This window comes from Papaver somniferum, chromosome 4 (genome assembly GCF_003573695.1).
Source record: "Papaver somniferum cultivar HN1 chromosome 4, ASM357369v1, whole genome shotgun sequence".
Classification (NCBI taxonomy): Eukaryota; Viridiplantae; Streptophyta; class Magnoliopsida; order Ranunculales; family Papaveraceae; genus Papaver; species Papaver somniferum.
Window position 1 is genome coordinate 67114973 of NC_039361.1, and position 26027 is coordinate 67140999.

Here is a 26027-nt window from a genome sequence, read left to right on the forward strand (position 1 = left end):
ATTAAAGAATGAAAACTCATGCCACAAGAACCTCTGACTGAGTATATTGCCTCTCAGAGCATACATGAATATGCAGTCTCTCAATTGAGGTCACGACACATTTCATTAATACTGAAAAAGTTCAGTAATCACTTTTATATAGAATATTAATGATTGGACGACTCCGAGACAGCTTGCCTGCTAGTATAAAGCGGTAATGTCTTCAGGATGTAACAATATTTTCCATGACTATATAAAAGACATTTGTATAGAATCTTAATGATTGGACGGCTCCTAGACAACTTACCTGCTAGTATAGAGCGATAACGTCTTCAGGATGCAACAACGTTTTCCCTGACTATACGTAATAAATATGACGCTTCAACTAGCTCATATCGCTCAATTCTCGAATAATTAATGCTCCTAGACAACGTGCTAGTATAGAGCCATCAATTAATTATTTCTAGTCACTAGATTCATCAATTGAATTCCTAGAAAATATTCTACGCTCTTCATAATATTTCATTACTTCAATTCATGGCCCTTCCCGGCAGAATTCCATGGGTTAGTAATAAATATTCAACGTACGGGCATCTGAGTCACTATCGAGTAAGCCCCGATAAAACGGTGCAAGTGTACTCAGTAATAAAGCACTAACGAGCACCTGAACGCGCGAACGGGCGTTCAAAAATACGAAGGAACGAGGAAACCTATGTAAAATAGGGAAGAAAATAATAATAGCAAAATATTAATTGAGGCGCCTAGGGGACCGGGCTCACCGGCAGACCTGACATGCCGTCGTGGCCAGTCCCACGTCTTTTCCTTTATTTTATTATTTTCCTTGATCTCATGAAAACTCATTCATCTTGAGCAAAACTCCTTCGTATGAGGAAACTCCTCAACTTCATGATATTTCCTTCACATCAAGGAAACTCTGGCAGACTGGACCTAATATAATATCATGTTCGACTCAGCAATACAAAGACTCACCGTCTCATCAATTCAACAATTAACTAATTAAATACACGTCTGCCTTGCAGACTCCACAATCACGAGACATCAATCGTGTCACATTTGGGGATATCAACTAGGGTTTTGGTCTGGCGGTCTACATCACGTGTGTCCATCCACGATGAGAATGTGAGAAAGTCATGCAAGCGGTTAGAGGAGTTAGAAAAGTAGTGTGTGGACAATCAACCAAGTCTCCGCACGATGAGCAATCGGTTTTAACACGATTTCCCACTTCCCACTCTTTGACTCCAGCAACTGTCACACTTCATGGGATCAAGGTGTCTATGATTTTGATAATATAAATAAGTCTCTGAATCAATGATTGAACAAGATAGACAACAACAGAAAATAATAATGCTTGTTTTTGAACAAAGAATTCTCATCACACAAGAATTCTCATCATCTGAGCAATCACTCTAGTTCAATCAATCAGAACTTATCCTTGATCACCATTGATTTCACACATTTCTCAGCTTCCCTCCTACAGATCGACAGATCCCCTCTTGTGACCGAATTGATTCTGGAACGGCCATTGTCTTGGTTTACCCCTGAGTCTTACAGATTAATCTCTCGAATTCAAGCACTCCCTTTGCAGTGCATCTATGTGAGGTTAAGCAGTTGCTCAGTTCGATGAGTCTCCTCCGCACGGTCGTCTCCTTACTTCCCTAAAAGCTAACAAATCGTTTTGCCCCATCTACAGATTGGCGACCACAGTGGGAGATTAATCTCTCGGTTGTAATTTCAACTTACACAAGATGGTCGGTCTTAGGTCTAACTCAATTACTCAAGACCCCAGTCAGAGTCTTTCAAATGGTGACACTCCTATGGCTCATTCGAATGTCTCTGAAAATATTCATCAATCCTACTTTACTACTCCATTCCCATCCATCGATGCATTTGATGGGGAAATTCCTTCATTGGCTGAACTTGCACGAAGGAAGAAAATTTTGCAAAGAAACATAAATCGATTGAAGGGAGCAATCGATAATTTTTTCAACTGCATGATGGATCTAACAAGAATCTTAGGAGCTCAGGTCGTGGAACACTCGTCTCTTGACACCACTGACGCCAGCACTCAAGCCAACAGTTTCACTACTTATGAAGTGGACCAGGAAGTTACACGTTTGATTGAAAATTTGTGTGAACTCCTACACTTCTCCAGAGATCAACGTACGAACACATTTGTTGCACTCAACCAAATATCATTCGAGGTGAAACTAACTCCATCATCTCTAGCAGTTGAAGAAATATCCATGGTGTCTGAACATTCGATCAACAATATCGCCTTCGGAGAAGAAGACCGCATGGCAGATGAAGGATATAATCGAGCCTTGTACGTGAATGGTCTTATCAAGGACTCTGAATTCAGGAGAGCTCTCGTTGATACAGGCGCTTCTACAAATATTATTCCTATGAAGACTCTCTAGGAGGCCAAGATCTCGCAGAGTAAAATTATCTGCCATCCCATCCTGATGACAGGTTTTGAAGGAAGCCAGAGCCATACATATGGATATGCATATGTATACCTGAAAGTAGGACCTATTCAATCAAAGGTCAAATTTCACGTGATTCAACAAGAACCTGATTATCACATGATACTCAGACGATCGTGGTTCCGTGATAACAAGGTGGTTCCCTCGACGTACCATCAATGCATGAAGGCTCTACTCAACAATAAGATTGTTCGCATTGCGGCTTCGTCATCTCCTTATGCTCCGGTCTATGATGTTTAATTCCTTGAATCTCAAAAAATCATCCCCCAACCTCCCAAGCAAGATCTACAGTACTCCACTCCAAGGTTGGAATTCTATTGAAGAAGCTGCTGACAAACCATCATCATGTTCAGGTGCTAAACCGATCAAGTCACCTGCTATATCGATCAAGCGCCGCAAGGATAAAGTCTCAAGTCCGGTATATAATTTGATAGCCAGCCATGATGCAGAGGGGAGGATCATTTAACGCCGGCGCAAAGATTAGAAATTAACAGAGGAGATCGATGAAAAGTCTCCCCGCCCCGAAGAATCATATCAGAGCGAACAATCACCTGATGAAAAAATTCAAGATGCTCCATGACAATTGCAAGATGGCACTAATTCCATTACTAATGATCTTGAAACAATCAACATTGGGATGGAGGATGATCCGAGGCCAATCTTAATTAGTTCCGCACTGTCACCAGAAGAACGTACAGAGTTGATAAGTCTACTGAAAGAGTATCAAGATATCTTTGCTTGGACATACGAAGAAATGCCTGGTCTAGACGAAAAATTATTCACTCATCATCTGCACATCACTCCCGGCTCCAAAGCTGTCAAACAACCACCTAGGCAGTTCAGACACGAAGTCGAGGAGAAAATCAAAGTCGAGATTCAGAAACTACTGACAGCAGGATTCATCAAACCCATTCAACATCCAACATGGCTGGCAAACGTTGTCCCCATCAAGAAGAAAAATGGTCAAATCAGATGCTGCGTTGATTTCAGGAATCTGAATAAATGTTTCCTGAAGGATGATTTTCCCTTACCCAACATTGATATGCTCGTCGATGCAACCAGCGGTTACGGCATGTTCTCATTCATGGATGTTTACAGCGGATACAACCAGATCAAGAAATACTACCCATGAATGCCAACAAGACTGCATTCCGTACTCCCATTGGGAATTTTCACTACACTATGATGCCCTTTGGATTAAAGAACACAGATGCTACCTATCAACGAGCTATGGCTTCAATATTCCGTGATATGATGCATAAACAAGTAGAAGACTATGTTGAAGAAGTGGTGGTGAAGTCGAAGACTCGAGCATCCCACATGAAAGTCCTGAAATAAGTTTTCGAAATATGCAGAGAATACAAGTTAAAGATGAATCCTCTAAAGTGCGCTTTTGGTGTCTCCTTTGGAAAATTCTTAGGTTTCTAAGTCACCGCGGAAGGAATCAAAGTCGACCCAGACAAGATGAAAGCTATTACCACCATGCCTCCGCCACGCACTGTGAAAGAGCTTCAGAGCTTTATGGGCAAGGTAAATTACATTCGACGCTTCATTCCTGGGTTAGCTCAACTTATTGCTTCATTCACCCCTTTACTGAAGAAATGAGCAAGTTTCACATGGACAACTGTTCAACAAGATGCCTTCGAAAAAATACAGCAAATATTATTATCACCTGTTGTCATGAAATCTCCAGTGCAAGGGCGACCATTAGTACTCTACACAGCCTCCACTGATGTTGTTCTTGGAGCTCTTCTTGCTCAAGAAAATGAAGAAGGTGTCGAACACCCGATATACTACATCAGTCGTACAATGAGAGATGTTGAAGTACGATATCCAAAAGCTGGAAGAGCATGCATAGCATTGGCTCACGCGATCCACAAATTCAGACACTATTTGTTTTCCAGCAGAGTCATTCTCGTTTCCAAAGACGACCCTATAAAGTTCTTACTATCAAAACCGGCCTTGATAGGGAGACCAGCGAAGTGGCTACTTCAGATGTCAGAGTTTGACATAGCCTGTGTACCACCCAAGGCAATCAAAGGCTAATAAGTTGCAGACTTACTCGTTGCCTTTCCGGAAGAAGACGTCACAATGTTGCATGAAGATGTACCCGGCGGATTTCTAGAGATTTCAGTTGTCAAAGAAGAAACATGGCTCTTATACTTTGATGGATCCGCCACCCCTAGCAACGACACTGGAGGAGCGGGCGTAGTGCCGTCTGGCGAAGTCTTCTTACACTCGTTCAAGTTGGATTTCCACTGTACTAACAATTCAGCAGAATACGAAGCTTTCCTGCTAGGATTGTCTTTGTCCAAGCAAGCAGGAGCATTGCACCTTGAGATAAGAGGATATTCAAATCTACTGGTCAACCAAATGAATGGAGTGTACGCTCTCAAAGAAATAACGCTTGCTTCATTCAGAGCCAAAACACAACGGATACTGACTCATTTCGTCCATACCGGTCGAACCAACAACAGGCATGCTGACTGCCTAGCGACGCTTGAATCCAATCTACAATTCAAGGGAGCAGAGAAAACTATCACGGTGCAGAGGCGTGCTGTGTCATCTACCTGGCTTACTCAAGTTAAAGACGTTCAAGCGAACGACTGGCGAGCACCTATCATTCATGAATTGAGCAGTTCTCTTTCAGAAGGGAAAGTCAGCCTCAAGGAATTAAAGAATTACTTCTTGCTTCATGGAGCATTGTACTATCGAAATCCCGATGGGTTTTTATCACGATGCCTCGAAGACGAAGAAGCGAACGAGAAACTCAAATGCATAATGAGGAAATATGCGGACAAACCTTGGTGGTTACACTCTACAGAAGGCTTCAAAGGCTTTGGCCTTCCATGGAGGTCAATCAAGAATTTTGCAAGGATCTTGTCCCGATTGTCAGACGCCTCCACTTCATTTAGAAGCTTTGACAATCCATCACATTGGGGACTGGAGGGTACCTTACATCAACTACCTTCGGGATAATGACTTACCCAAAACGATTATAAAGATCTCTTTTTTTTTTAATCTCATTACCTGTCTCTGAAAATGTGGTACTAATTTCTCAGAGTTTCAGGTAGGAGAAGTGGGAGAGTTATCAGAGTGTTTTCAATGGAAAGGCGAAGTACCAAAAGGATTACCAGATTGGAAAGAAGAAGAGAAACAGCATTTAGGAGAGGAATTATCAGATGTTCTGCTATATCTAGTCCCAACTCTCTCATTACTGTGGGATTGATCTTGGTAAAGCCGCGCTTAGAAAAGTCCATCTTAATGCTATCAAACACCCAGTCAATCGATACATCAAAAGCAACATCCCAGAGCCAGAGGAGAACGAGAAATCTGATGATGTTGATGAAGATGTTAAGATGACAAACCAAGACAAGAACAATAGTAATGGCATGACTGAACATTTACAAAATTAATGGGCCATGTCAGAGTCACTAAGATCATCATCTTTCTCTAAATCAAGTAACACATCAACAAAGTCACCAACACTTTCATTGTTCAAAACACCATCAAACCTTTTGCTTCTATGTTCATCAATAATCTTCCCCACAAATATATTAACCCTGGAAACCAAATCTCTGCATCTTTTTCTCACTCCTTGCAAATCTAACAGTCCAAGAAGCGGGAAATGGTCACTCCAGTTAAAGATTCCAAGTAGTTCATATCCTTCACTAACCAAGCTTCAAGTTCATGAGACGCATCACCGCTTCCATTTTCAAAATCATAACTTTTGCCAAAAACGCTCATCATGACATTGTTCAAAGACCCAAAATGCAACACTTTCTTTATCTCAACCTCTCCTTTTACACCCATTAAACCCTTGATGTCCCCAATCATTTTGGTACCGATTTGGCTTCGAAAAGCACCAAAACTAGCGATTCTCTTCGGACAAAACAAGTGAGTTGCTGAAATTCTTCTCAAGTTTCTCCAGTAAACACCATATGGAGCAAACCCCATTGCTCTATGAAAAAGAAGTTCATATGCAGATTCTTTAATAGGCCTATCAGCAAAAGCAGAACTACTGAGAATCTCTTTAGCTGTATCAGGATGACTAGATATTATGAAACGAGTAAACCCAACTGAGAAAGCCATTAACGGTACAGCTTTGAAGCTCTGAGACAGCTTAGCTAGTAAACGGTGAGTTAAAGAACCAGTGAAAACAAAAAGCAAACCCACAATGGGTAAACCAGAAGGACCAGGAATAGCTGTTTTTGCTTGATGTTGCTTCTTAGCTTTTGATAAAGCCCAAGCTAACCCTCCTGGTGTTAGCCAAAACCCAAACACAGCAATAGCCATTAGAGCAAAGAGACATAACTCCAGACTCGCACAAGTTTCAGGGGAGAAAAAGAAGATGAAAGGGTTGTACGCTGTTGACATTTTTTGAGTGGTTTTCAGTAAATGGGTAAGCTTAGAAATGGATGATTAGTGGTATTCAGATCAGAATATGGGCTTTGGTGGTATTCAGGTACTGAGAAAGTAGTGTTTTAGGTGAGAGACAGAGAGAGAAATAGAGCGTAGCACAAGAAGCGAAGAGTGTGTTTGAACTGTCTCTTTTATAGGTGTTTCAGACTTCAGAAAAACATTAAAACCGAAATCTAATTTCCTGTTTAAAAGAAAATTAAAATATATATTAATCTGAAACGTCCAGTTCAGGAAATGAAAAATTTAATCGTATGGTTCACACAAATAATCAATGTTTTCTCCATTAATCGCAATAATAACTGTAGCTAATGGCCATAATGAACAAAAAGAAAAAGAAAAAAAGAAAGGAACATGAAAAGTTAGGAAGAAATTTTACGGTGTTCTTTAGTGATGTTGGAGGATGCCAATAACAGCAAACGGGAGTCGAATCAACTTCGATTTATGAGCCTAACCGCCCTTATATAATTACAATTTTGCCACTGAAGTCAACCTTAAATTATAGTCGCTGATATATCCTCAACAAAAGAAATTAGCAAGTGTCAAGTGGTACATCCCGATAAAATTATCCATTTTGTTGGTGTTCATAATCGGCTCTTAACAATAATTCAACTGACCACTGTCAATTTCATGTAATTTATCTATTAACCACTTGAGCCTGTGGAGAAGACTATATAAGGGCTCTTCAACATACCCCAAAGAACAATGAATCACAAAGACTTATCTATGAACCCAACTACGTTAGTTACAAGAAGTCGATATATTTTAGCACTTGATATACAATGTTGAGTGTACATTGACTAGTCAAATAGACTTAGTGAGCTAAACTAGATTAGATTCATTAATGTCGATTCAAACAAAACCATACAAGGCTAATTCCGTTTTTATTTTTAGTGTTTCTACATGTGTTTATATCTTAATTTTGTACCTTTTAACTGGTTCTTCATGTGTTTATATCTTAAATTCGTACTTGTTAGTGATTTCTACTTGTGTTTATGCCTTAATTTCGTACTTTATAGTGTTTCTGGACATGTTTATACCTTAATTTCGTACTTCATAGTGTTTCGTCCGCAAAACAGATGGCTAGGGGAGAGAAAGTTGTATCCAAATCCTCCACTATTTGTACATGGTCAGAGCGGTGGGCTAAACGGCATATCTATCAGGTTGGCATGGTATCAGATGCATCCTAGTGACTGAGTCAAGAAGAGAACTAGTCTTAGAATAAGGGTCGTGTAGTGAAAAGTTTCTTCTAAAATGAAAAACTTGATCAAATTTGCAAATTTGATCCTACTATGAGTAGAGGGTCGAGGGCAACTCCCTTCACTACGTGATAAATGGTTTGCCGAATGAAAAAGATAGAGTTAAAACAACATTTTACTTACCGTATAAAAATGAAATGAAAACAAATGTCACTTGGTTCGCCATCCAAATTATTTTTCTTCCATCACAAATCTTTTGTTTTTTGTTTTTATATTTTAAAATTTCAAAACAAAACTTTTGTACGAAAAAATAAAAATATATATATATATGTTTTGATACATAGAATAGTGATCTTTAGACTAGACTACATCAAATCTCATTCAAATGAGAATTTATCTGGCAATCCTCTGCATCCACAATGAAAAGAAACGTGAGAACTAGTCCTTGTATCAGCTCCACTCTTTTGTCATTTTGAAAGGAAGAGGCTGTTAAAATAATCTATCTCATAGCCCATGACCTTAGTATATCAAATCTCTATTTCAAATTCGAATGATTTGACAGACGCACTTGGAGGAGAACAAATGAACAATATCCACATCAAAATCCATAGTCAGTCAATATATAATCTAAAATTGAAAAGAAATCTCTCGAAAATTAAAAGCAATTGAACCAATGAATAATTATCTCCCATCCAAGTTGTAATTTGCCCTTTTCGGATTATTATTATTTTATACTTCAATCCAAACTTGGAAAACTAAGTTACTAAAACCTTCCCTTTCTAAACATCCAAATTGCATAAAAACTATAATTTTTTGAACTTAAAACAAGCTCCAACTAGCCCTTATTGATACCACCAACTCTGAGATATAGAGACACATGATGATAAAACAACACACAGTTGGGGGCAGCTTATACTTCCATTACCCATTGCATTGGCCGATCAGTCATGCTACCAGATGTTAGGGGTTTGAAAGGACCAGTAAAACTAAAAAAAGCTTGTGTACGAGGTACTTAGGAAAGACAAAATTTGTTGTACACTTTGAATGGTCATTTTAAGAAGACAAATTTCCTTTGATAAATGCCAAAAGTCATAGCTTTTGAGTCCAAAGTCAAAACTAAAACATAGTTTATGAGATGTCAATTGGGAATGAATTGAATGACTGGGGTAAGCTAGCTGCACAACTTGTCGATGGGACCTGTTAAAAAAATTAGAATAACCCGGATTCACCCTCGTAAGCTCAATATCTGAGATATTTCTATGTCATATAAGTTGACCGAAAAGTGTTGCTGCCTTCAACTTGCATATGTTTGAGAGTGAAGGCCGCATATTCCCACATTGCACGAAAGGGGTATGGCAATTCGACATAATTTTGATATTCATAGTTGCACAGTAGGTGACCCCTAAGGCATATCTGTTTAGGAGATCTAAGAACATCCACAGTGGGCGAGTATAACCAAAAATTTGGGATGAGATCGTAACGCAGTGGGACGGAGTAAAGATTAAATCCCAGCCAAAGATCAAATCCCAGATCATATTTGGTCGCGACCAAATACCAAATCCTAATATAGTCGGGCGTAAATTTAAAGTACGCTTGTTGCTGGGCGGACACCCAACCATCCGCCCGTTCACTTACTCATCAGGCGGGCACCAAACCATCCGCCCCATTCAAAATGAAATTCATCAGGCGGACACCCAATCATCCGTCCGTTCACATTTCGTCAGGCGGACACCAAACCATCCGCCCCATTCAAAATGAAATTCATCAGGCGGACACCCAACCATCCGCCCGTTCACTTACTCATCAGGCGGACACCAAACCATCCGCCCCATTCAAATTTCGGGCGTAAACCAATTTTACGCCCCATTCAAGCGTACACCAAATTTACGCCCGTTTTCGTGCGGTGATTAATTTTACGCGCGACCAAATTTGGTCTTCTCCCCATAACGTCACAGTACAGATTAAACTCATATTTAGTCTTTTTTTTTGGTCTTTGATCTTTGAGTTTAGTCGTACCATTGTAGTCGCTCTAAGAGATCTTATCACCGGATCCAAGTCTTAATCACATTGGAATATGAATATCCATTCATCTATCGGAAAAAATGTACTCAGTTTTTATTGTTTTTTTTTTCCTTACTTCTGATTCTTAAAAACATTTCCAGCTTCTGGTTGCCAAAACATGTTAGAAGCGCATGTGGTCTATTCATCGTCAACGCGGAATCAAAGAAATTGTTATAGACGGTCACTAAACACCAACGAATTAACTTAGTTGAGTATTAACCGTTTAACCCATGTCAAACCGGAAAGTGACCATCGTTATTTGACTATGAAAGATCCAGTAGTCAGATGCATGTAACTAGCGTTCTCAAGGAATGGATATGTTTCGACTCTTTTTTGTCACACAGTCAAGGAAACTCAACAAAAAAAAAAATCTCTCCTAAACTAGAGATTATTGCTCGTTTCTTAAACTAACGAACGAACGTCCGTTCCTAAAATAAGGGTTTTCTACAAAATTCACGCTGATATATGCATATGTGTATATAATTTTAACATGAACAACTCATGAACAAGCTACAAACTTTAAAATAAAAAAACTTTTTTGCGTACTCGGTCGGTGGCGGTCGGTCGGTGGCGACGATCGGTGATGAGTTCCGGCGAAAAAAATTCTTCCTGCTGCTGACGTAAAGGTGATGAAGGGAGGAAGGTGGTGGTCGGTTGTGAAGAAAAAATAAAGAAAAAGGTGTTTATTCTTTTTATATTAAATTTTATTTCCAAAACCTAATTTCACAAGGATTTTCTTTCTTGCGTCCGGACCCGTGAATCCTAAATCAACCAAGGTTAGACGTTCCATCACCAAATCAGCGGTGCAACACCAATTTACGCTCGTTAGATGATGCTCTATCATGATACTGGGATCTTCGTTCAAGCCATGGCTCGCTCGTACAATTGAAAATCCGGTACCATTCTTTCTTATGACTAAGTTCAGTTACTTATTTCGTCTGTAACTAGAAAAATCACCATCCAGCACCGACTGGGGAACATGACTGTCCCTCACTAAGCAGGGGACTTAGTGTTGATGGTGGATTTTCGACAAAGGGTAAAATAGTAAAACCATAATCTTACATATTCCTGATCCAGCAATCAAATGAGTGTTCAGGATCATGTCTCTCATTAAAGCATGGAAACTCATGCCACAAGAACCTCTGACTGAGTATATTGCCTCTCAGAGCATACATGAATATGCAGTCTCTCAATTGAGGCCACAATACATTTCATTAATACTGAACAATTTCAGTAATCATTTTTACATAGAATCTTAATTATTGGACGACTCCTAGACAGCTTGCATGCTAGTATAGAGCGATAACGTCTTCAGGATAATGTTTTCCCTGACTATATAAAAGACATGTATATAGAATCTTAATAATTGGACGTCTCCTAGATAGCTTGGATGCTAGTATAGAGCGATAACGTCTTCAGGATACAACAACGTTTTCCCTGACTATACGTAATAAATATGACGCTTCAACTAGCTCATATCGCTCAATTCTTGAATAGTTAATGCTCCTAGACAACGTGCTAGTATAGAGCCATCAACTAATTATTTCTAGTCACTAGATTCATCAATTGAATTCTTAGAAAATATTCTACGTTCTTCATAATATTTCATTACTTCAATTCATGGCTCTTCCCAGCAGAATTTCATGGGTTAGTAATAAATATTCAACGTACGGGCTTCTAAGTCACTATCGAGTAAGCCTCGAGAAAATGGTGCAAGTGTACTCAGCAATAATGCACTAACGAGCACCTGAATGCACGAACGAGCATTCAAAAATACGAAGGAACGAGGAAACCTATATAAAATAGGGAAGAAAATAATAATAATAAAAAAATATATTAATTGAGGCGCCTAGGGGACCGGGCTCACCGGAAGACCGAACATGTCGCCATGGCCAGTCCCACATCTTTTTCTTTATTTTATCTTATTTTATTATTTTCCTTGATCTCATGAAAACTCCTTCATTTTGAGCAAAACTCCTTCATATGAGGAAACTCCTCAGCTTCATGATATTTCCTTCACATCAAGGAAATAATATAAAATTAGGAAAGGTGTCACGAGACCCGGCTTATTAGCCGGCCGACCATTCCCTAGCCATGGCCGGTCCCACACCTTGTAATTCCTTATTTTATTATTATTATTTCCTTCATCTTATGAAGTTCCTTAGTTCGAGCAAAACTCTGATTTCTTCATATTTCTCAAACGTTACGCAAACGCGGATCAGAAAATATCAAAATTCTCTGGGCTGAGTCGCGGATACTATGGTGACATGGGCATATTACATTGACCGACCAAGGCTGGCCCTTTGGCTTGCAAGAGACCGATCCCACATATTTTCATCATTTAACCTAATTTGTTCACATCAGGTTAAAACTTTTCCAAACAACTTGGAATTTCATCAAATGGTCGCCAGTCGATCCCGTGAGCACTAGGGCCGGTTCCATGACCCCTTGGTCGGTCCCTCATTTTTTTATAATTAGGTTTTATTACCTAATGGTCATACGAGCACTATTTCAATAAATGATTAAACCAACATTTAATCATCCTTTCATCTACTGGTCTTCAGAGACTTTGGTGATAGCTCACTCGAGCATCTGGGTGCTACATGGCCGGCCCATCATCCCATGTAGCCTATCCTTCTCCCACGTTTCAATAAATCATCAATTTATCAAAATTAGGGTTTCGAATCCAAGGCTCATAATTCCGAGCAGGTTCAAACACTAATAATTTTAATTGATTACACTCAGTCCAGTTGCCAGTATCTTAAATTAATATTTTATTTGGTCCCGCTATCAATAACTCGTAACAACATTTGCTCAGACTAGAAATATTGGTTAAACAATCAATATTCAACAATTCATTGAATGAGGAATATTTTCTCACCTTAACTATCAACATTCATTCTACAATTATACCTCTGTCTCAAAAGACATGTTCAATTCATGAGTCCTAGAACATTCGTAAATCATGTTCGACTCAGCAATACAAAGACTCATCGTCTCATCAAGTAAACAATTGACTAATTAAATACACGTCTGCCTTGCAAACTCCACAATCACGAGACATCAATCGTGTCACATGGGGGGATATTGATAGACGCATTTATGTGTCTAATATGTCTCAATTGTATGTATTGTTAGTGCTCGATTTTGTATTTATTTTGTTATTTTATGTCATTGTAGGTATTTATAGAGAAATAAGCTCTTGCAGCAAAATTGGCTCGAAAAGTGGTGTTTTACACCCCAGGATAAAGTACTAAAGGCACCCCAGAAATGCACATGAAGCACCCCAAAAATGTGCCGGAGAAACCCCAGAAAAATTACTATTTACGCCCAAAAATACTATTTGCACCCCATAAGGCAAGTGCTAAAGGGAAACCCGTACAGGATTAGGGGGAGGACATCTTCTTCTCAAATTCAAAACCAATTTTGGCGGGAAAACATTTCACTTCACTGGAAGAATTTCGATCGAATGTTTGGAGGAGTTTTTGTGTGATTCAATCGCTGAAACTTCATGGGTAGTTGTGATATGTCCTAACAGAGCTATTATGGGTGTTTTTTCGATCAAATTTGGCTGGATAACTTGGTTTAATCCAAACAGGGAGTTGGAGGAAAAACATGAGCTTGCACGAGTTGTGAGGAATTTAAACGTGTATTGCACGTGTTTGGAAGAGTTGATCGATATTCTGGAGCGTGAAGAAGGTATAGAAGGAAAGAAATACAGCTGCAGACGCGTAGGAAAACGATTTTTGGAAACAATATATTTTCGAGAATAAAAGAAATAATGGGATTAAATAAAGAGATTTTGGGAGATTCAATGTCGCAATGATGTATAAAAAGGTTCCTAGGATCACATAGAAGGGGAGGGGAGAGTTTGGGGTCGATAGGAGAGCTCAGGAAGTGTGAATCAAGAGTTTTCAGAACTCTGTTGCTGCTGCTCGTGAAGAACAGGGAAACAACGACGGTTTCTTCATCCGTGGTAACGGTTTCTTCAAATGCTTGTCACAGTTTCTTCAGCTGGTTTGCATCATTTATCTTCATTGTAACAGTTTCTTCATCCTCTTCTGCAATATTTATCTTCATTGTAACAGTTTCTTCGTCCTCTTCTGCAACATTTATCTTCATATTTGTAACGTTTATCTTCATCATAAGAGTTGAGAGTTGAAACAGTCAGTCTGCAACGCGCATGTGCTGTTGCAGATTTCCTGTTTCACTATTTTCTCTTCTTGTAAACACTTTTTGAGCCATGAATACATATTTTGAGTGTGTTTCCAACATGATGAGCTAAACCCATCTTTCGGGGCGATGGAGGAAGCAATCTTCCAAAAGTTATGTGGTAAAATTTATTTGAATTTATTTATGCAATTCTTTTATGATTATTTGCACCGAATGAAAATTGAGTAATGATTTTTATTAATTAGTTGTGTTTTCTCTTGATGAAGTATGCTTAGTTTATGGCTTTTGATACTTCATTCTTGCGATTAACAATTGATGTTTTGAAAATCTAATTTAGGCAATGATTAGAATCACAATATCTTTTGATTGGAGTTATATTGTCTAGAATTGCATGATAAAAATTAACATTAAATTACATGAATTTTGGTGAATGGTGAAATCCTGAACCCCTGTCTCTCTAATATAATCAGTTTTAATTTGCTTTATTTTCTTTAATTTTAAAATTTAAATCTAAAAGCACAACCTTCACAAGTCTTGAACGAACTCTATTTATTACTACAACAACTTTGAAAATACATCAGATATCAACTAGGGTTTTGGTCTGGCGGTCTACGTCACGTGTGTCCATCCACGATGAGAATGTGAGCAAAGTTGTGCAAGCGGTTAGAGGAGTTAGAAAAGTAGTAGGTGGACAATCAACCAAGTCTCTGCACGATGAGCAACTGGTTTTAACACGATTTCAAACTTCCAACTCTTTGACTCCATCAACTGTCACACTTCATGGGATTAAGGTGTCTACGATTCTGATAATATAAATAAGTCCCTGAATCAATGATTGAACAAGACCGACAACAACAGAGAATAAGAACGCTCGTTTTTGAACAAAGAATTCTCATCACATAAGAGTTCTCATCATTTGAGCAATCACTCTAATTCAATCAATCAAAACTTATTTTATTTCTTCATGCAGAATACACAACACACCTAAAATCCTTGATCACCATTGATCTCACACATTTTTCAGCTTCTCTCCTACAGATCGACCCATCCTCTCTTGTGACCAAATTGACTATGGAATGGCCAGGCCGGAGTCTTACAGATTGATCTATCGAATTCAAGCACTCTCTTTGCAGTCTATCTGTGTGAGGTGAAGAAGTTTGCTTGGTTCAAGGAGTCTCCTCCGCACGGTCGTCTCCTTACTTCCTTAAAAGCCAGCAAATTGTTTTGCCCCATCTACAAGAATGAAAAAGGAATGGTATATACACCACAAACTTTTTTTCTTTAAATCAATAAGACAATTCCTTGTATGATCTTTATTCAGGATAAAGATTGATAAGGAATATCCTTGGATAATTCTTTATTCAAGATTACTTAATCACAAAGATTTATTAACGTACTGTTTTTTTGTACTTCAATTACAATGAAACAATCAATATAATGTGGCATAAAAATAAAGCAAAACCTCTAGAAATTCTGTTAACGAGGAAATTGTGATTGCAAAAAAGTTTCGAGACCTCGCCCAATTTGAACATATGTCGAATTCAACAATTACGATACTAACTTACTATCATACTTCAGATTGGATAAAAATAACACAAAATAAACTCTCCAAGCTGCCCTGATTCAGTTGTGCTCATAAATCTCTAGATTATGTGATCATATGCACTTAATTCCCCTAGACGATGTCCTTCATATGCCTAGGGAGTTTCTCCACATTCCTTCATGAATACTAGCGCTGCCTTGCTTCTAATTAGACGCTCATATGATTTCCTTTTAGATGTGGAATCAAGGTGACATAAATCTTCCTCAAACTTACAATGATCCAATTAAGTTAAAGTTTATGGTTTCTACTCTTTAAAATTACAGAAATACCTAACCAAATTTATCTCACTAGAATATTTGTTAGAGCATTACTCGTTTGAACCCTCCAAGCGTTGGTATGTCAAGATTGGTTGTCATATTTTAGTTCCAAAACTCAAGGTCATTTGATTAAATTATTAGAGTCAACTTTGTTAGGTTAGACTAGGAAGTCTAGAAATGTTGAGACATATAAGTATTACTCCGAATACCTAGAGGATCCGAAGACGTATCGACAACAACGAACACATCATCCTTTTTTTCATGGTTAATAATTAAATACTTGACTTTTTTTCATTTATATCTATGTTACTTTCAAGTCATTTCGATTGAAAACATAACATGCAAAGTTATATATATGAAACTCTAGTATTAGAGACTTGATCATCTTATTGTGATCAAAGTGTCGAGGAAGAATATAAAAGTTATAATACAACTTTAGTATATTGAATTACGAAGTATAACACTTATATTTTGAACCTCGTAATTACGACATAGACACTAATTTTTTTTACTAGATTGTGTAATGAACTTAGGATTGATTCTATATCTAGAAAACCATGTTTAATTACATGAGTTTAAGGAAGTAGACTTGCAGAACTTTTTTTGTGTTTGAAAAGAATCAATGGGATTGGTGGCCCGGTTCCTATTGGGGATCTATGGCAGGACCGATCCCTATTGGGAATCTATAACAGAACCGATCCCCATATCAAATCAAATTTCTGGAGTCACGTATTCTTTAGGGTTTGTCTGGTTTTTGGAATATGGGTTTGCTAAATAGGAAAGTTCAATACGTCGACATAGTAAGTAATCTGAACACACACGCATAATATCTTATCTTTTATTGTTCGAAGGTATTCCATGATATGGAAGATACCAAACCGAAATGTTTGAGAATCTTCTATCAGATTTTCTAATTTATATGTTTTGTTTTTCCAGCAAGTAAAACATATCTATGGAAGATATATATGCAAAATATACTTGTATGCTAGCTAATATTGAGTTGTAATCCGTGAGAGATTTAGGTATGACAGTTGGAACTAGACAAAATCGAATATTGGAGTTTATTGAATAATTTCAGTTATGGAAATTTCTTGGTGTCCAAACTACCTTGTTCTATAAATAGTGAAGTTTGTTCGTTTTACAAACTTATCCTGAATCAGGATACAACTTTATTTGTGGTGATTGTTGTAGTCGACTATTAGTATTACTTTTAATATTATCTTGGAGAGGAGAGTAGATAGATCATTGCTCGGTCGAACTCGCATGCGTTGCTATCTCAATCATGTTTGTCAATGTTAGTGATCAAAACTATAAGTCTTGATTTCTAGTCTACTATAGCTAAGGTCTCAGACTAGGATAGAAAGTGTAGTTGAGCTCAAGAACTCCATGGAAATCATCATACAAGACGAAGTACTACTCAAGGAACCGGTGGATCTTCATTGACTAAAAGGTATGTGGAGACTTGAACTTATCTATCACTCAAAATTCTATCTACTCTATCTCCTATCTTGAGACAAAATTCGTTTTGCTATATAGACTTAGATTATACACATTTGGTATTTCGAGCCGAGTTTACCTCGCCTATCTATTTCCCGAAATATGTGTTGGTAAAGCTGTCGCTTTAGCCAAGTTCATCTTTACCTAGTGACAAAAGTCATGTTATGTTTCAATCACTTTGAAAATTTCTCTGACGAAAAATGGTTTGTGAAGAACAACTATATAACGTCTTCTGAGAATGTTTCAATGATTGAAATGAGAGTTTAGATTGTATAACCATTGATGGATATAAACATTGTTGTGGAAAAACATATATGTATAAGTCTTATTCCTTGAACCAAAGTTTGCGAACTCTGTTGATCAAGAGAACTGGAATTGTTTGCACAGTTTGCGAACTCAGTCTGCGAACTAGCGGAAGTTCTCATCCGAGAATATCTACTAGAGTTTGAAAACTCACTCAGCAAGCTTAGACCGCGAACTCAGTCTGCGAACTGGCAAAGTTATCAAACCCGAGAATTTTTGCTGGAGTTTGTGAACTCCATCCAGGAACTTAAGTCCGCGAACTTGAGTAGGTTATATCTAAAAACGATTGTTCTTGAACTCATCTTTATTGATTAAGGAATGCTTTTTCAAACCGTGCTATAAAGTTCATGAACCGATTCGAGTGAATCAAATCGTTTTTGCTTCGATTGTGTCTTGTGAAGTTACATAAGATCTAAGCAATCGAACAACTCTCTAACTAGTTCATTTGAGTCATTTGAACTAGTTATGGTGAAGAATAATGTTTCAATGATTGAAATGAGAGTTTAGATTGTATAACCATTGATGGATATAAGCATTGTTGTGGATACACATATATGTATAAGTCTTATTCCTTGAACCAAAGTTTGCGAGTTGATCAAGAGAACCGAAATTGTTTGCACAAGTTGCGAACTCAGTCCGCGAACTTGCGGAAATTCTCATCCGAGAATATCCGCTGGAGTAAGCTCAGTTCGCGAACTGGCGAAGTTCTCAAACCCAAGAATTTCTGCTGGAGTTTGTGAACTCCATCCGGGAATTTAAGTCCGCGAACCCAGTCCGCGAACTTGAGTAGGTTATATCTAAAAACGATTTTTCTTGAACTCATCTTTATTGATTAAGGAATGCTTTTGCAAACCGTGGCTATAAAGTTCATGAACCGATTCGAGTGAATCAAATCGTTTTTTCTTCATTGTGTCTTGTGAAGTTACATGAGTGAATCAAAATTTTTTTGCTTCGATTGTGTCTTGTGAAGTTACACAATATCTAAGCAATTGAACAACTCTCTAACTAGTTCATTTGAGTCATTTGAACTAGTTATGGTGAAGAAGAATATGGTTGATATGAAAGTGATCATATGGCTAACCATTTGGTTAACTATCGTTGAATAAATATTAGCTTGAACGTGCATTTCATTTGTGTATGACAATCTATGTTTTCGATCTAACGGTTAATAAATATTAGCTTGAATCTAATCAGGTTTTCATCTACCGGTGAATGTTGAATGCTTTGTTACTAAGCTAACATTGATTGCAAATCCTGATTTGAAAGACTATATAAGGGAGAACTCTAGCAACTGGGATAACTAATCCCCACACATTCTGTGTGATACTAGTTGTGCTAAGCTAGAGTCGGTTCTCCTTTAACCTATGGTTTTATTTTCTCAAACTGGGTTAACGACTTAAAGACTTCATTGGGATTGTGAAGCCAGACCGATACTACTTTTCTTGTAGTTGTGTGATCTGATCTTGCTGTTTCTATCGTACGAGTACAATTATAATAATTGGCTTGAGATTTCTATTTCCGATAGGAAAGATAAAAAGTAATCACAAACATCTTCGTCTCATCATTTGTGATTCCACAATATCTTTTTTCGCTGCGTCGATTAAGACTATTGTGAGGTGATTGATAATACTAGGTTGTTCTTCGAGAATATAAGTCCGGATTATCAATTGGTTCCTGTTCACCTTGATTTATCAAAAGACGGAACAAAACTCGCAGGTATATTCGTGGGAGACGTATTTATCTATTACCGTAGACTTTTTTGTGTGATACATATTAAAGTCTTCGACTTTGGGTCGTAGCAGCTCTTAGTTGTGGGTGAGATCAGCTAAGGGAATCAAGTGCGTAGCATCCTGCTGGGATCAGAGACGTAGAAGCATAACTATACCTTGGATCAGTGTGAGATTGGTTTGGGTTCAACTACAGTCCAGACCGAAGTTAGTTTGGATTAGGCTAGTGTCTGTAGCGGATTAATACAGTGTGTGTTCAATCTGGACTAGGTCCCGGGGTTTTTCTGCATTTGCGGTTTCCTCGTTAACAAAATTCTGGTGTTTGTGTTATTTCTATTTTCGCATTATATTGTTTATCTTTATAATTGAAATAATACAAGTTGTGCGTTGAAGATCATCAATTAGGATATCCAACCTTTGGTTGTTGATTTACATTGATTGATCCTTGGATATTGGTCTTTGGTACCATCCAAGTTATTTCTTGTATTTGATTAAAGACTCGTTGATTCTATTAGCTCGAGTAAATCAAATCAATAGAGAGATATTAACTCCTCGATATAATTTAATCTAGATTGAGTATGACTGTCTAGTTGATTCTCCAGTAAAGTATATTGGAGTTAGTCCATACAGATTGCTAAGCAAAATATTGGGTGTTGTTGTTAGACCCCCGCTTTTTCAATTGGTATCAGAGAAGGCAAACACGTTTAAGACATTACAAGTCTGTGTTTGTGGCAATCTGAGTTTGTGGAAAAAGTCTCTCTCACGCATACCCAGATGTCTCCTGAAGCTTTCGATTATGCCAAGTGTCTTGGAAACACCTCAAAGGGTTACTCCTTAGTTGATTCTTCTGAATCCCTAGGTAGAAAGATTGTTCCATCTGATGTTGACATGTCCTCCTCTCTTGAAGCATGGACACTCTGGCAAAGGCTGAAAATAAGCTCACCAGAATCTCAAAAAACCCTGCTGATTTTATTGATTTTCAGAATCATGATCAGCTTATTGATGAATTTGAAAAGTCTCTTGATCGAGAACATGATCTCTACAGCATCATTGAGTCCTTCTTTAAGAATATTGAAAAACTTCTCCAAGAAACTACTCTACAACGTGAAAAGATTAGTGTTCTTGAGGATATTGTTAAGGAAGACTCAATTAGAGAAAAAAGTTTGATCGAGACGCATTTATTAAACCTTAACAAACTTCGTGCCGAAAAAGAGAAACTAAGTGCATCTCTTACTCTGGTCCATGAACAGTGTAAATCCCTGGAAAAGGAAAACTCTGTCTTAATGGGAAATTTATCTGTAAAAACTAATTCTCATGGATTACAATACATGACGAAATGTTCTCCAGAAGAACATTGTTTCAAGAAAAGTTTACATAACTTACAATCTACTCCTATGGATATGAAGTTAAAACAGGTGCCAACTATTGCTTCTTCTCCACGAACCTGTACTTTCTGTGGGAAAAAGAATCACTATGATATCCATTCCTTTGCCAGGAGGAAACAAATTTCTAAACTTCATAATTTGCTTCTTTCCACTGTAAATGGAACAAATAGTCGGTCGACTACTGCAGTGAATCGCATGCCCACAGAAAACCAGAAAACTTATAAATATGATATCCTTCCTAGAAATCATCACAGGGCTCGAGTGCATTCTAATGAGAGCACTCCCTGTATTTATAAGATGGGTTCTGGTAAAACTAAATCTAGAAAATGGATTCCTATCTATTCTGATCCTCTTGTGCCAATTGCAAAAGGTCCTAGATTTAGTCCTCAGAGAATACCTTCTGACATATATGCCAAACAAGCAGTATCTTACTTCTCTGGGATGAACAATTGTCAACCAAAGAAGGATAGACAAAAACAACGTTCATTTAATGAGCTAAAAGCTCATACTTGTGTAAATTAATCACAAGGTTGATATCTCACATACAAAAAAAACCTAATTGTGAGATAATTGAGTAGGTGTGCTCTTGACAAAGTAATTCTAATTATCTAGCTAATCTCTTATCGTTCTTAGATGGATAATTGGTCAAACACTTTTACATGAGCATTTATTTATCCCTACTTGTTATTTTATTTTTCCTTGCCAGTATACTTATTCTGAAAAGCAAAAGAATGGACTTTTTCATGCAGTGCCTTGTGAACCCTCTTCTTATAAGTACACGTACGTCTTCGGGGTCTCATAAACCTATCCCGAAAACCCTAAGTCTCTCGAATTCTATTTATATACCTATCCTATTGAGTTGATCTTTTTACTCTAGGTTTCATATTATCAATGGCTTTTCCTTCCTGCTCATGGGATCTACCTAAAGATTTTGTTGATAATGCGGTATATTTCAAATTCGATAAAGAGAAGGGAACTCTTGTTGAAGTCGAAGGTTCTTTTACTCAATCTCCCGATTCCTATTCGGATATATAGGAGGTTGAAGAGATCTCGTCAGATGTTGTTCTCAACTTTCTAAAGAACTTTGAAGAGGCAAAGCATAAACTTGTTGATACTATGAAGTGTCTTGATGTGGTAAAAACTGAGTTGAAAAAGGTTAAGTCTAACCTTGTTCTCATGAAAAACCGTGTTAAAGAACTTCCCAATAAGGATATCCTCTCCAAAGTTGCAGAGGATGCTGTCGTTCACAAGATCCAGGACATAAAGACTCAAGAAGGTTCTGAACTGTCTATATGACTTCAGTTCGACATTAGCATTGAAGTGTTTTTGGTTTAGTCTGTTTTGATTTTAGTTTTCCTAGTAAATCTTCTTTTTTTTCATGTTTTATTTAGAAGAATAACTAGAGTTTGGAATACCCATTATTGTGATTACACATAGCTATGTCCAACGTTTTCATCTTCTTGTTTTTAGATTTATTGGTTTAAATTCTAAATTTGTTTGGAAGATGATTTTTGCAGTACTAATCTTTATGGTGTTATATATTGCAATATTGTTATGGGATACGTGTGTTTACGTCCGTGAACTTGATTGTCCCATACTTTGTCAAAAGTAAAGTCGTTCGTGAGTTGATATGTCAGTATTGATGAAAGAATGAATTGACTTTTGATAAATACAAAAGTTAAGCCTATTGTGTCAATTTTTGATAAAATATAGGTTAAAATCTTTTGTGTTCAAGGATTATGTCTATTGGATGTCATTGTGCAAATGAATATAAAATGAGTCCTTGATTATTCCACGGTATTAGGTCGATCTCCGATCCACAATTTGTGTACATACTGTGTTGTTCCATAAAGTGTTTTATGTTGAGCTGTTGCGACTAAGTCATTGTTTTGGCATGGTTGTCATTCCATGAGATACTTTGTGTCGAGCATGACCAATTAAATTGATTACTTTTGTGATTAGTTTGATTGTGTATTTCGATTAAATTAGTCATGGGTTTACTTGTGATTAATTTGATTGATTTTTTGGATATAGAAAATCATTCTTATGGTTTTTGGTGTCCAACAAAAATCCTTCTTTTCTCTTGAAATTAAGGTCGCTCTTGTTGTTCTTTCGGGAATGACATTTAATGGAGGAGAGTTCTTTTGAACTTGTGCTTAATTGCCAAATCTTTGTGGGGAGTGTGGCTGTGGAATATGTTAGGGGTTATCTTGTATCTTTAAACTCCTTGATGAATGCATTTAGCTTCGGCTTTATGATTGCATCTAAAGAACAAGTTGGTATATTCTTTCTTTTGGTCATGAAATGTCTCTTTTGGAAATTTCATTAGGATCTTGTTCTTGTACCTTTGCCAATTTTATTGACAAAAAGGGGGAGAATTAATATGTAATTCATACTACAAACACATATGGTTTTCAGATCATTATGTAAGGGGGAGTGGTTTCCATGTGAGATGGAGTATTGACTAAGAGGGAGTGACATATCACCATAGTATTGTTGTTAAAGTTGTGATACAATTGAATTTTGACGTTGTGTAATAATACTATGACACTGCATAACAATGATTGAGAACTCTTGTTTTCTTGTTGTTATAGCTACGGATTTTCAACAACGATGATGCTAAACTTACAACCTTTGGGATCATTGGAATACTTGGGAGTGACGAAGATTTCAAGTAATGTTGAAGATTAGGCATGTGGAATAAGAGCTTCAAAAATTTATTCATCTTTTTTGTATTCCATATGTATTAATAGTTTTGCCACTAAAATTGACAAAGGGGGAGATCGTTAGAGCATTGCTCGGTCGAACTCGCATGTGTTGTTATCTCAAGCATGTTTGTAAATGTTAGTGATCAAAACTATAAGTCTTGATTTATATTCTATTATAGCTAAGGTCTCAGACTAGGATAAAAAGTGTAGTTGATCTCAATAACTCCATGGAAATCAATATAAAAGACGAAGGACTACTCAAGGAACCGGTGGATCTTCATCGACTAAAAGGTATGTGGAGACTTGAACTTATCTATCACTCAAAAGTCTATCTACTTTATCTCCTATCTTGAGACAAAAGTCGTTTTGCTATATAGACTTAGATTATACACATTTAGTATTTCGATCCGAGTTTACGTCGCCTATCTTTTTCTCGAAATATGTGTTGGTAAAGCTTTCATTTTAGCCAAGTTCATCTTTACCTAGTGACGAAAGTCATGTTATGTTTCAATCACTTTGAAAATTGCTCTGACGAAAAATGGTTTGTGAATAACAACTATATAACGTCCTCTGAGAATGTTTCAATGATTGAAATGAGAGTTTAGATTGTATAACCATTGATGGATATAAACATTGTTGTGGAAAAACATATATGTATAAGTCCTATTCCTTGAACCAAAGTTTGCGAACTCTGTTGATCAAGAGAACTGGAATTGTTTACACAGTTTGCGAATTCAGTCTGCGAACTGGCGGAAGTTCTCATCCGAGAATATCTACTGGAGTTTGAAAACTCACTCAGCAAGCTCAGAACGCGAACTCAGTCTGCGAACTGGCAAAGTTCTCAAACCCGAGAATTTTTGCTGGAGTTTGTGAACTCCATCCAGGAACTTAAGTCCGCGAACTTGAGTAGGTTATATCTAAAAACGATTGTTCTTGAACTCATCTTTATTGATTAAGGAATGCTTTTTCAAACCGTGCTATAAAGTTCATGAACCGATTCGAGTGAATCAAATCGTTTTTGCTTCGATTGTGTCTTGTGAAGTTACATAAGATCTAAGCAATCGAACAACTCTCTAACTAGTTCATTTGAGTCATTTGAACTAGTTATGGTGAAGAATAATGTTTCAATGATTGAAATGAGAGTTTAGATTGTATAACCATTGATGGATATAAGCATTGTTGTGGATACACATATATGTATAAGTCCTATTCCTTGAACCAAAGTTTGCGAGTTGATCAAGAGAACCGAAATTGTTTGCACAGTTTGCGAACTCAGTCCGCGAACTTGCGGAAATTCTCATCCGAGAATATCCGCTGGAGTAAGCTCAGTTCGCGAACTGGCGAAGTTCTCAAACCCAAGAATTTCTGCTGGAGTTTGTGAACTCCATCCGGGAACTTAAGTCCGCGAACCCAGTCCGCGAACTTGAGTAGGTTATATCTAAAAACGATTTTTCTTGAACTCATCTTTATTGATTAAGGAATGCTTTTGCAAACCGTGGCTATAAAGTTCATGAACCGATTCGAGTGAATCAAATCGTTTTTTCTTCATTGTGTCTTGTGAAGTTACATGAGTGAATCAAATTGTTTTTGCTTCGATTGTGTCTTGTGAAGTTACACAATATCTAAGCAATTGAACAACTCTCTAACTAGTTCATTTGAGTCATTTGAACTAGTTATGGTGAAGAAGAATATGGTTGATATGAAAGTGATCATATGGCTAACCATTTGGTTAACTATCGTTGAATAAATATTAGCTTGAACGTGCATTTCATTTGTGTATGACAATCTATGTTTTCGATCTAACGGTTAATAAATATTAGCTTGAATCTAATCAGGTTTTCATCTACCGGTGAATGTTGAATGCTTTGTTACTAAGCTAACATTGATTGCAAATCCTGATTTGAAAGACTATATAAGGGAGAACTCTAGCAACTGGGATAACTAATCCCCACACATTCTGTGTGATACTAGTTGTGCTAAGCTAGAGTCGGTTCTCCTTTAACCTATGGTTTTATTTTCTCAAACTGGGTTAACGACTTAAAGACTTCATTGGGATTGTGAAGCCAGACCGATACTACTTTTCTTGTAGTTGTGTGATCTGATCTTGCTGTTTCTATCGTACGAGTACAATTATAATAATTGGCTTGAGATTTCTATTTCCGATAGGAAAGATAAAAAGTAATCACAAACATCTTCGTCTCATCATTTGTGA

At 37.4% G+C, this 26027-nt stretch overlaps 1 protein-coding gene across 1 annotated transcript; it reads right to left on the minus strand.

Moving 5' to 3' along the window:
• Positions 1-5960: 5960 nt before the first annotated feature.
• On the minus strand, positions 5961-7179 carry LOC113275782 (cytochrome P450 78A5-like). The gene has a single exon (XM_026525345.1). The coding sequence runs from the start codon at positions 6858-6860 to the stop codon at positions 6090-6092; it is 771 nt and encodes a 256-aa protein (XP_026381130.1). The 5' UTR covers positions 6861-7179; the 3' UTR covers positions 5961-6089.
• Positions 7180-26027: the final 18848 nt, after the last annotated feature.

Coding starts and splice junctions, on each gene's coding strand:
- LOC113275782 (XM_026525345.1), bottom strand. CDS start 6,860: ATGTCAACAGCGTACAACCCTTTCATCTTCTTTTTCTCCCCTGAAACT.